At 56.4% G+C, this 11,880-nt stretch overlaps 1 protein-coding gene across 1 annotated transcript; it reads right to left on the reverse strand.

Annotated features, from left to right (window-relative positions):
- Window positions 1–55: 55 nt before the first annotated feature.
- Window positions 56–9,485, reverse strand: Smarcd3 (SWI/SNF related, matrix associated, actin dependent regulator of chromatin, subfamily d, member 3). The gene is made up of 13 exons (XM_051152178.1): window positions 9,226–9,485; window positions 6,137–6,348; window positions 4,355–4,397; window positions 3,494–3,616; window positions 3,253–3,375; window positions 2,913–3,008; window positions 2,683–2,784; window positions 2,365–2,526; window positions 1,376–1,473; window positions 1,093–1,228; window positions 688–810; window positions 465–566; window positions 56–239 (listed from the first exon to the last, which is right to left on the reverse strand). The coding sequence occupies exons 1-13, from the start codon at window positions 9,301–9,303 to the stop codon at window positions 186–188; spliced, it is 1,452 nt and encodes a 483-aa protein (XP_051008135.1). The 5' UTR covers window positions 9,304–9,485; the 3' UTR covers window positions 56–185.
- Between the last annotated feature and the right edge of the window lie 2,395 nt (window positions 9,486–11,880).

Here is an 11,880-nt window from a genome sequence, read left to right on the forward strand (position 1 = left end):
CCACTGCTTTCCCCCTCTTCAGTCCCTTCCCAGTCCCCAATGACCACAAGGCTGCTGTCTGTTGAGTGACCTTTAATTCAGTCCTCCCCACCCCCACCACAGCAGCAGGCGAGGGAGGCCAGAGCCCAGGGCCTGTGCTGGGCAGTGGGCCTGGCTGGTTCACAGTGATGCTTGTCCACGAGCTCCTAGGTGTTGCGCACGACCAGCGATTGCTCCAGCTCCTGCCTGCGCTGCTGGATCTTTAGAGGAAGCGTGAGCAGGGGCAGGGTTACAGAGGTCCTGGTGAGTGGCCAGGGGTACCCCATCCTGGCACCCCTTCCCTGGAAGAGTCTGTGAGCCAGACTACTGCATGGGGGTGTAGGGTGGTAGGCGGGTGGTAAGCATCGGCAACAGCAAAGACGGTTGCCAGGTGAAAAGCAAGGACTGAAGGAGAGGGAAGCCTCATAGTCAAGGGCCTCCATTACCTTACAGTAGAAGTAGCGGCTGACAGCTTCCTGGGACCAGGGCTGGTGGTAGAACTCAGCCCGCCGTTCCTCTTCTGGGTTGCCGGCCACATCGGTCATCACCTGGGAGGGAGCATGGGGGCTACCCTGAATTCTGAGGGCCTCACCTGCCGGAGTTGCATGTCCATCTTTCCCTCCCTGCGTGCTTGTCTTCACTGCAATGCTCCCTGAACCCTGTCTTCACCTTGAGATCGCGGCTCTGGGAGCGGAGCAGGTCTTGGACGTAGCCTTTGGGGTCTCTGGAGAAACTTAGCATGAAGTCCCTCTGGATCTTGAGCTGATTTATGGACTCAATCGTCTCGTGGATCTACAGGTAGAAAGAATGATTGAGAGGAATGCAAGAAGAAGGAGGGGGCGGTCGGGGGGGGGGGACTTGCTTCTCTTGGGAAGGACAGTTTCCCAGAGCCCCTGTGTCCTCTGATTCAGTGAGGGAAGTGGGGTGGGCAGAGCTGAACTTGCAATGAGGTGAGCCCCTCAGCAGTAGGGAAGGGCTGTGGGTTCCTTAGGCCTGAGGCCCATGCTGTCGTCTGAATGCTTTGTCCTCTCTCTTGGTCTAATGTCCCACTCTAGCTCTGGGCTCAGGCCACACCTTACTGTCCAGAGCGCTGATCTCCTGCTGGTTGGCCGTGGACAAAAGAAAGCTGCTCATCTGCCCCTTCAGTGGCTCCTCTACCTCCACGTCAATGTCATAGCATGCTGTCTTCTTCTGGTCTGATGGGTCCACGCTGCCAGAGAAGTCCAGCCTTTGATGCCCATGGTATACCCCACAGAAGCCCAGGGCTGGGGTTTGGGGAGGGGCCACAAGGAGGGAGGGGAAACAGGGAGGGCAGAAATGAGCTAATCTCCCAGTCTGTGGAGAAGGGCCACCTCACCTGATGACATGGTTGATGACAATTGGGTCAGGGGGCAGCAGCAGGGCTGTGAGGCGTTGGGGAATCTCGGAAAACTTCAGGCGGGGACAGTCAAAAATCTGAACAGGATGGTTGAGAGGGAGAGCACTATTGCGTGTGAAGACAGTAGTAACTAATAACTATCCTTCCATCCTGGAAAGACCACCAGAAGCTGAGAACAAGCAGAACAGGGTGCTGGTGGCAAGGAGCCAGGCTGGAGGCATGGCTAGTGGGGAGGCCGGTGGGCGGCCCCGAGTCTGCCTGCTTTGGTGTTAGTCCCCTTCTACCACATTCCATGAGCAAGTTACTTAACCTTGGGGCTTAGTGCCTTCATCTCTAGAGCGGTGTGGTGTTATCAACCCCATCACACGGGCTGTCATGAGGATGAAGTGAATCGTGTGCAAAAATAAGTGTGGGAAGTGGTATGTGGTAGGTGCTCAATAAATACCAACAACTGTTTCTACTCAGAGTTCTCTGCTGTCTTTATTTTAAAATACACTAGTAGAAGCTCTCTGCTGTGGTAGATTTTTGTCAGATCGTGTTTTGTAACAGTCTGGGCTTTCCTAACTGTCAGACACATGTGATGGCTTAGCTTTTACCACCCCTCATTTCAAAGACAGACTGAGAGGCAGAAAGATGAGCAAAGTAAGTTACCCCAAGTCTACACCCAGAGCCGACACCTCAGGGATTCCAGCTCCAAATTACCGAGAAGGTTACGGCACAGCATGCTGCGCTTCCCCTCCCCCACTCCAGGAGGGTCCCAGATTTATTCCCCCTTGGAGAGTGGCTGAATAGACTATGGAAAATTCTGGACTAGACCCTGCTCTTGGCCCCAAGGCCGCGGCTCTGTTCACTCCTGGTATGCAGGAGCTCAGCGAGAGAGAAGCCAGCTACCCTCCAGAGGGGCTTCTGCTAAGACACTGCAGGATCCTGCTCCCCGGATCCTGTGGCTCAGGACATCCATCCGTTACCTGCTGGAAATACTTGTCTCCGTTGATGTATTCCTTGTCATGGGAGTCCTGCAGCCTGTTGGTCTTCACATACTGCCACAGCGCCTGGACAATGGCTGAGCGGCTCTGTGTGTGCAACCCCAGCAGGCGGGCTAAGCGGGGGTCCAGTTTGAACTGGGGAGGCTGGGAAAAGATTACGAGGAACTTCGGTCAAAGGGGGGGGCAGACGTGGGACTCAGAATAGAGCTATGGCTCTTTGCAGTTTGTGCCTAGAGAGGATGGCTTAGAAGGAGAATGGGGTGGTCAGGTGGGACGTGGGCAGGCAAGGGGTAAACCGACCTGGTAGTCCAGCATAAGGAGCAGGGTACAGCGCACGCTCAAGTCCCCGGGCCTCTTCACTTGGAACCCATCTGTCTCCTGGGTTGTGGGTGTCCGGTGCCACTGTGCAGGGCGAAGAGCTAGGTCACCCACAGAGACCCATCTGTATTGGTGGGGCTTAGGGCCAGTTTCTCCAAGGCTTTGGGCCAGTGGGAAGGAGGTAACTCAAGGGCAGAGGCAATCTGTCTTACCTCAACCAGGTGGTTGTCCGGGCCGTAAAGGTCTTTGTCCAACTCAATGACCAAACTCTTGAAGAAGGAAGAAAACTTCCTCTTCTGCTTACTGGGCTGTGGGAAAGTGACAGGGACTGTGGGGGCAGAATAGGGACCATGGACACAGAATGGGCCAAGTTGGCAGCAGGCAAGTGGTGTGCTCAGAGGCAGTCCTCTGTACTCAGACTGTCCCCAGGCCCACCCTCCCCAGCCAGGGCTGATGCCCCAACCCCCAGTGCCTACATGACATCTACTCCTGTCCTTGATTCAGCCCATACCCACCCCCAGGACACCTGGAGAGACCTGGGGCAGGACCTACATCATCCAAGAGTTTCCCCTCCACCCGCAGCTCCCAGGAGGCAATGCTGCCGTCGGAATCTTCGGCATCGGGCTTCGCTGGGTTAAAAGTATTGGAGATATAAAGGCGCAGCTTCCGCTTTTGCTGTAGAGATAAAGCATAGTACAGGACGAGAGCTGTGTGCACCCTCTCAGGGGCACCCCGCTTCCCACTCCTGGACAAGGGCACTTAGAGCCCTATTCCTACCCCCACACTAAGGCACCTTCATGGGTCTCTTCAGAGCCTCCTGGATGTCCACCCGCTTCCGCATGATGGTTTGATCCAGTTTCCTCTCAAATGCTAGGAGGTCCATGTAAGCCTGGGACTCAGGGACCAGCTCCCGAATCTGGGGGGACAAAGTGGAAGCAGGGCTCAGTCAATTTTGCAATGCAGAATGCGCTGCCTGTTCTGTGGTCACAGGACACAAAGAACACGTAGGGGAGCTGTCCAATTGATTTCAGGGTGTGGAATTCTGAGAGTGAAGACAGGACGTGTCCCCAGGACTCTATTATATAGCTTCATTGTGTGCGGGTAAAAATTGTTTCTCCCCTCCAGGAAAATCCATGCATCTCATCAACAGGGAAGGAGGCAGCAACCAACAGCCCCAGCAGGTGCAAGTGCCCAGCCTCATCCTGTCACCTCCCTAATCACACAGCTACTGTGGGTCCCTGCAAAGTGCCAAGGGACTATGGCTACCCAAAATAGTGTTTGGTTCCCTCACAAGCCCCACACTTGCTGTCCCTTCCCTGTGGCTGGGATCTCCTGCTACTTTCTGTTCCCTGCACCTAGCAGTCTCGTGTTCCTTCTTTGTCCCAGGTCTTTATGCCTTTGGACCACTGGCATCCAACCCCCTTAACCTCAGGCCCCATGTTCTGCCCCTCCTCCCTCCATGGCTCTCCAGCTCCTTCCCTCACTCCAGCCCCGCCCTCTCACACAGGGAGCCTCACTTCTTAATGAGCTTTTAAAACAAAAAGTGAAAGTGGCTGTGACGCGCTGAGCCCAAAGCAATGCTCCTAAGGGAGGAGGGGAAGGCGGAGCAGCAGAGGATGGGGGCTGGCTGGGGGTTGCTGTGAAAGGCACTCACCCTTTGAGGGAGGATTTTGTCAGCCATCTTCCTCCTCTTGGCACTGTACATTTTTAAAAGAAAAAACCAGGTTACCATGGCGACAGATCTGGGAGTAACGAGGCCACCTGCTAAATTATCCCGACATCTCCACCCGCCTGGCTGGGGTTCCCACAGCCTGCTTGTCTGCCTGTCTGAGGGCTATAGTGGTGACATGGAGCTGGTGTGTCCCTCGGAAAGCAGAATGACTGATCCTTTCTCTGCTCTGGTACCACTACCTTGGACCTCACCTTGTTCTCAGAGCCAGAGACATCCAGACTTAGGAGGAACTAGTGAAGGGAAGATGCTGCCAAAAGATTGGGGATGCAGAAGTGTTTGCAAAAAATCTTGGAGGTGGGGAAGACAGAGTAGAGAGAAGAAAGATTCTTGAGGACCCTCGTTCTCCTGCTAAGCAGGAGGTACATGCTCAAGAGAACCTGAGCTCCAAAAATAGGAGAGATGGCTCTTCCACCTGGTTCCTGGAGCTGTCATGGTGTGAAACTGGTGGGACTTGGCACTCCTGCTACTCTGGGCTTTGAAAGGACTGTTTCAGGGCTGGAGATGCTTGTGGTCTTGGACCATCTGCCAGCCAAGGGACACACCACAGTCACAGGGATCCTGGAAGGGTGCAGGAGTGTTGTATGCGAGTGTCACTCAGCACTGTAACTAAAGTGGCTGGACCACGGTAGACAGTACCTGGAATTGGGATGCTTCCCAGTTTCAAACGTAACCCAGAAAACCCTTGGCTCGCCAAGAGACTACACACAGCCTAGAGGATAGCTCTACACTGCCTCCATGTGGCATTATCACTCACTGCCCCCTCCCTATCCAGAAATCCATTCTATGGCCAGGCAAGCAACTCATTAAAGAAAAAAACCAACCCATTCTTAATCTGGGTGAGCCTTTCATGAAAGGATTGATTTATTTCAAATAAATTATCCACACAAAACTCTTAACGTACACACACACACACACACAATCAAGGCATTAATTGCTGTGCAAGATAATGATTCACTTTGTAAAAGAATTTATGGGACGCCTATGATTTTCCTTGACGTGTAAAAGCTATGTAATAATGAAGTAAAATTGATACTGCACCTTGTAAAAGAGCCCATCTGTTGTGCAAAAGGATGCGTGTGTGTTTGGCTAAATACTGATGCCCATTGGGGCATTATTCTTGCCAAGAACCAGCAGGGGCCACGGAGGTGCCACTAACTTCTCAGACAAGGAAATAAGCTGGTCGGATGGCTTGGGAGCAGAACTGGTCCCTCAGAGGGGTTATAACGCCTCTTCACGCCCACTCCAAGGATAGGGACTGCGGAGATCTAGAGGGGCTCAGGACTGGGAGGGAGGTATCAGAGGACCACACTTCAGAGAAGACAGAGCTACAAGCTCAACCCTGGGTCTATAGCCAGCCCTGCCTCTCCCCAAAGACTGAAGCATCTCCCAGAACTTGGGGTAAAGGATGGGAAAAAGGATTCAGCAGGTGACAGGCAGAAGAGCGATGGGTGCGTGTAGAAAAGGGATGCTGGCAGCTGACTATCGCAGCCTGTCTCCACTGTGGGCACACAAAAGAACCAGATCAGTGCCCCCTAAGCCCTCCCCAGAGAGTATCCAAGCTAGAATGACTTGGTCGCTGCTAACATCCTTCCTCAGCTTCCCATCCCCACCACTTGCCCACCTGGTCCCGGAGGCTTCTTCTGCCTGCCCAGCCCTGCACGCCCTTCCACGCGGGGGTTGGGGGGATGGTTGGGGGGCACTCACCTGCGACTCCGCGCGGGGGCGGTGGGCACAGGCTGGCCCTGGCCCTGTGCCTGGCTCTGCCCGGGCGGGGGCGCTGCTCGCTTACGGGCGGGCTCCATGCCCGCGGGGGCCAGGCCGGGTCGCACGGCGGGGCTGCCCATGTACGGGGAGCCCGGGGGGCCCATGGGCGCCCCCTGGTGGGGCATTCGGGCTCCAGACGGCATCCCGGGGCGCTGGGGGGGGAGGGGGGCGAGAGGTGAAGCAGAAACCGCCGCCCGTAGGTCAGATTCAGTCCCGACCCCCAGGCCAGCGTGCCTGCGTCCCCGCCCCTCTCAAGACCGGGGGGCTGGTAACCCTGCGCTGAGCGATGAGTGGGAGTGATTGGTGGGAGGGGCGGGGGCGCGGGAATCTGCGTGCCTCTGGAGGAGGGGGTTCGGCGTCTCCTTGCAGGAAGCTAACTGAAGCCAGGCAATTGCCCAGGGCATAGCCGATCCTCGGAGCGGTGCGAGGTACCGCAAAAATGAATATTAATGGCGCCTTTCAACCGTTCAAAGGATGTTCACATCCGCACGGTCCTCTGCAAGCCAGTCAGGGCAGCTCTTTTCATCCCCACTTGACAGATGTGGCAACTGGGGCTCAAAGAAAAAAAGCGACCTCGCCAAGGTCACCCTGCTCATCCCGGCAAAGACAGCACCTGGGGGCCCTGCTCCCTGATGCTTCGCTGAGGTGACTGGCTGATCTGCCCTCATTTCCCAATCCCTGGTTTCCACACCCCAGTTCTGGGGCTGATGGGTTTTGTGTTTGAGGCCTCATCTCCCTTTCAGGTCCCTCCCCCCATCTGTGCCCCCCCCCCGTTTCGGCCCCTTGGTCTCCAACAATTCTTCAGCTAACTCCAGGTCTCCACACCCACTGACTTAGCCAGCCTCTTTAATTTCTTTTCTCCCAAGGTGATACAAGAGGCTGAGCAAGGGCACCTGAGGGTCTAACGTCATCAGACCCTGCCAGGTTTTTCTGAGTGGCAAGTGGGGAACTGGATTAGATGTGGGCTGCCAGGGGGCAGGGATGGTTGAAGGAAGCCCATCTGTGCTAGCACCCATTTCTCTCTCCTATCTGGCCACATTAAAGGCAGAACCCACTCCCCACCCCATCCTGGTAAGAGTAGAAATTGGAGAGAAATGAGGCAGGTTGGATTTCCCTGGCCACCACCTTGGAGCAGTCAATCAAAAGAGATAAGATGCGAATGCGAGTGGGGTGTTCCAGACCCCACTTGTCCAGGTCCAGGAAGGGAGCAGAGGTTTAAGGGCTAGTCAGGAGGTGGGATGGATTCAGAGGAACAGGAAGGTCAGTAGGGAGGGAGGGAGGAAGACCCTATTATCTGAGCACTCTCCATCTCAGGTTAGGGATGTGCCTTGGGACAGATTTGTAATCCCAGTCTTGAGGTGGAGGCAGAAAGATAGATACCTCCCTCCAATTCCGACAAAAAGTGAGTTTGAGGCCAGCCTAGGCTACAGAAGACTGTGTGTGTCGTGTGTGTGTGTGTGTGTGTGTGTGTGTGTGTGTGTGTGTATGTGTGTGTACATACATATATGTATTTGTTTTATATATTATAAAAATACTCCTCCCCTCACTCCAGAACCAAGAAGCCCTAACCCTAACCCTGGCTGCCTTTCTCCTTCACTGCTTACTCATAAGGTCTCCACCCCCAGCCGACACCTGTCTCTGCCCATCTCTTCTGCAGTGACGCCTGTCCCTGAATTTGCCTCCCCCACTCCACCTGACTCTGTCACTCATAGCAACAATGTCACCGGGTGGAAGCCCAGGCCTAGCCATTCTCTAGACTATAGAGGGTGGGGGGTGGGGGGGCTGCCCTGATCACCCAAGAACCTATCCTCCAAGCTGGCCATTTTCGCTCCCATATGCAGAGTGCCTTTCTTCACTGGATGGTACTCTTTAAAGCAACTACTCCCGCAGCTAGGTTAGCAGTGGTTACTCCACTAACCCACAGGACTGCCTTGGGAATGGCACCCCAGAGGACAGCCTGCTACAGTGAAGCCCTCTCAGACGCTCTCCTATTCAGCAAGGCCACAGATATGGAGAGGCCTGACAGGAATGCTTCTAGGGGCCTCCAGGGGCTCGTCCACAACTCCCATAAGAGGTCAAGCTTCTGGGGGACCTTGACTCTCTCACTGAGAAAGTGCTTCCTGGGGTCATGACCAAATTTGGCCATAGTAAATCTGTGTGATTCTCCATCACGTGTCCCCAGGGTTGGAACCTCTCACAGACAGCCTCTCCACTGTCTCAACTCAGGTGTCAGCCTCGTTAAGTCCCTGGACACCCTCAAGCTCCTCATACGTCCTCAAGTCGTCTTCGTGTGTGTGTGTGTGTGTGTGTGTGTGTGTGTGTGTGTGTGTTCTTTAGGCCTCATGTCCCCAACTCCAGCCCTTCCTTCACACCTTTGAGGTGTTAAGGTCATCAACTTCTGGTAGCTTAGTCTGCCAAGGGGATGCTCTGCCCACTTGGGGTCCATCTCTCAAGTAGGCCTCTCTATACTGTGACAGCAGGGCCAAGTCCTCAGGGTCCTCCTGCTAGGATGCCTAGGTTGCCTCAGCCAGAGAGCTTTTTGCTCTTAGGTGCCTCTAGGGTCACCTGCTCCTAGCTCCTCAGACCCAGTCAGAGTGACACTGTCCCAAAGGATGAACAGGGACAACAGGCAGCCCAGCCCTAGCTGTGTGTTTGAGTCGCCACCCCGCCCCCATCCCCAGGGCAGGGGTAACACCTGGGCCCACCAGTATAAGAATGTGCGACACGTCAGTTACTGAGGGGGACCCCCCTCTTGGAGGGCACAGTGCTCACATCCCACCCCTTGCCCCTGACAAGAGCCCAAGCCGACGCCTCTCTTCCCGGCCGCCGCGCGCCCATCCCCAGCCGACCGCTTGACGACGTGTTCGGATGCCAGGGCGCCGGCAAGGTCCCAGGGTTGGGCCGTGACCGTGCGCCCCTCAACCAAAGGGGTGGGAGAGCGGGAGCGCGCCGGCGGCCCCTCCCGATCATCCCTCCATTCAGCCCGAGCCAGCTCGCTCACCCTCCCCCGCTAACTTTCCCCCACTCACCACCCCATGGACCAGAAACTCAAAAAGTTTGCTTTTCGTGGCTTTGCGCGCCCCTCCGGCAACTTCGTCCGCGGCCATCGGGGTGGGCTCAGCGGCTCCTCTCACTCTCTCTCTCTCTTCCTCTTTCTTTCCCTTTTCTGCCTTTTTTTTCCTCCAACTCTCCCCTCTGAGTCCTGCTGGGCTCTCTCACACTTCTACTCGAGCGGAGTGGGGAGGGGGCCCCTTCAGGGCTGCCCTGACGGCCCACGGCCCACGCCGCCGCCGCCCGCCCGCCGCCGCCGCCGCCGCCGCCGCCGCCGCGGCTGCCGCATTCCTGCACTGATAAGACAGAAATAGTCCGGCGGCCCGGGGTCTGCCTGCGACGCGGCGGGGACAGAGCAGCCCTCCCGAGCACCCCGCGTGCTCCAAATGGCGCATACGAGCGGCGAGACTCGCCGATCTGCCCGGAGGCTACGTGATGGGCAGCTGCGCTGAGCCCAGGCCGCCGGAGGCCCACCGGTGGCCGCACAGGGAAGGGAACACCAGGGGAGGTGACAAGGGGCTCACCGGCCACCCTGCCCTCTCCACAAATAGTTTCTCGGTTAGAGAATTCGCCGACAGGGCCAGGCAGGGAACAGGCAGTTCCAACTTTTTTCCCCCAAGTGGCTCCTGCCGCATTTCTGAGGCCCTTTCCCCAGGGACCAGGCAGGCCAAGTAGGGAAACATTTGTTGGAAGGAACCTGGGGGGTGGGGGGGAGCCCGAGCCCGGAGGAGGCCTTGCTCCGGTCCCAGGGCCGGCCGCGGTGGGTGTGCCGGGCTAGGCGGGCTCCTGGGCGGCGTCCGCAGATGTGTGTGCCCTTGTCTCGCACACCGGGTGCCTGCACCCTTTTGTGGCAGGGCGCAGTGGCTGTGGGTGGGGATGTTTATGTGCGTGCACTGACAAACGCCCCGTCTGTGTGCTTCCCTCCACTAGAGCCGCCGCGCCTTCGCGCGTGCGTGCGGGGCAGGACACGGCCTGTGTCTTTCAGCTCTGTGGGAGTCTATTTCTGGGCTTGTGAGTCTTTGTTTGTCTCTGTGTGAGAAAGTGAAGGGAATAAGGGAAGTATTTCCGAAAAAGGGACACGGATTGGGCTTATGGGGACAGGAAGAGTAAACGTGAGGAAGGGTGCCGAGCCAGGGTGGGTACGTGGGTGGGTAGGAGGAAAGAGTGAGGCAATTAGAGCTGGGTGGCTTTGGCGTAGAGACCCAGAGAGGCTGGGGATGGTGAGGTCCGCCCAAGCACCGAAAAGAAAGCTGGAGTGTGGAGTAGGAAGATGAGCGAACCCGAAAAGGGACTGTTTGGAGACAACTGACCGACCCCGGAGTTGAAGAAGACCGGAAAGAAGGGGGCTGGACGTGAGAAGCCTAGGTCGAGCCCAGGCCCCGCCCATGCCAGAAGCCACGCCTCTCTCCACCTTCTGGAGGAGGAGCCCGCGGGCCTTGGGACAACTAAGGGTCAAGTTTTATGGGCTAGCTGGGGCTGCCGCTGTCAGAATTCAGATGCAGGGGGGCCAATGCCTGAAGGACCTTGTGGGAACACACTAAAATGTGAGCCCTCAAAACCCAGTATGGCACCCTGGGGTCCTAACCTTTGGCCCTTCAGAATGTCTTCAAAGGTCATGACAGCAGAGGGAAAGCTCTCCCAGGAGTCTGTTTGTCCAGCACCTATAGTTTCCTGCAGGTCCTGTAAGAATGCCTGTCATTGTCCTTCCGGGTGCCCACTGTCACCGTGAAAGACTAGAGAACGTCTTAATCAGATGCTGTGGGAGACACTGGTATAAAGGTGGCCGCTGGTAGCAGGAGTGCCCATCTGCTTGGGTGCAGCAGCTCACCTCCTCCGCCCTCCCCCGTGCCCCACCCCCCTTAGTCTGAGTCTTTTCAGCCATTCTGTAATGCCTCCACCTGCCTTCTGCCTGTCCCATCACACTCATCCTTTGAGCCCCAGGTCAGGCCCCGGTTCCTGCAGGGAGGCGTCCCTGGCCTCACTCATGGGAACACATCTTGGTCTTTTCCAAATGCCCAGTATCATCTATCTTGTCCATAAAGTGGGCTGGACTAATGCCTCATGCCCTTTGTTTCGGGTGGGTTGGGTTTAGTATTCCAAGGAGGCTGTGACTCCTCCGGAGGGGCCTGGGCACAGGGACTCTACAACACCGGAAACTGAGGACACCTGCAAAGCTCAAAGGGCCAGTGGATGCAGCCAGTGCTCTGCCATTTACCTGAAGGTGGGAGTCACCGCAGCTACCCCTACCTCTGCTTCTAGCAGGGACTGAAAAACCCCAGTCCTGGGAAGTTCTGGGAGTGGGGTAGACACCTCTTGGGAGAAAACAGGAGGCAGACTGGCATCTCAGCTTTGGGGTTGTGGGAAGTCTATAAGAGGGGATCTTTGAGGTCTTGGTGGTGAAAAAGGTCATGGGAGGTCATGGCTAAGCCGAAACTAGTACGGGGGTGGTGGAGGGGTGAGGCGCATCAGTTAGATCCATAGACAGGTCCTTCTAGAGCTCTTGAGCGAGCCCCTCTGGGGGTATCATGCTGCACAAATGACAGCTATGGGTACATAACCCTCAAACACACACCTGGGGCACACAGGACAAACCGCTACAGAGAAAAAGAACCACACGGATTCGCACACACAGG

Source organism: Acomys russatus, chromosome 10 (genome assembly GCF_903995435.1).
Source record: "Acomys russatus chromosome 10, mAcoRus1.1, whole genome shotgun sequence".
Taxonomy (NCBI): domain Eukaryota; kingdom Metazoa; phylum Chordata; class Mammalia; order Rodentia; family Muridae; genus Acomys; species Acomys russatus.

What these genes read in the sequence shown, in the direction of transcription:
- Smarcd3 (XM_051152178.1), bottom strand. Translation starts at nt 9,303, where the DNA reads ATGGCCGCGGACGAAGTTGCCGGAGGGGCGCGCAAAGCCACGAAAAGC. An exon ending in CTCTGAAGAGACCCATGAAG is followed by an intron (nt 3,376 to 3,493) that starts GTGCCTTAGTGT and finishes TTATCTCTACAG; the next exon opens with CAAAAGCGGAAGCTGCGCCT. An exon ending in GAGACAAGTATTTCCAGCAG is followed by an intron (nt 1,474 to 2,364) that starts GTAACGGATGGA and finishes CATCCTGTTCAG; the next exon opens with ATTTTTGACTGTCCCCGCCT.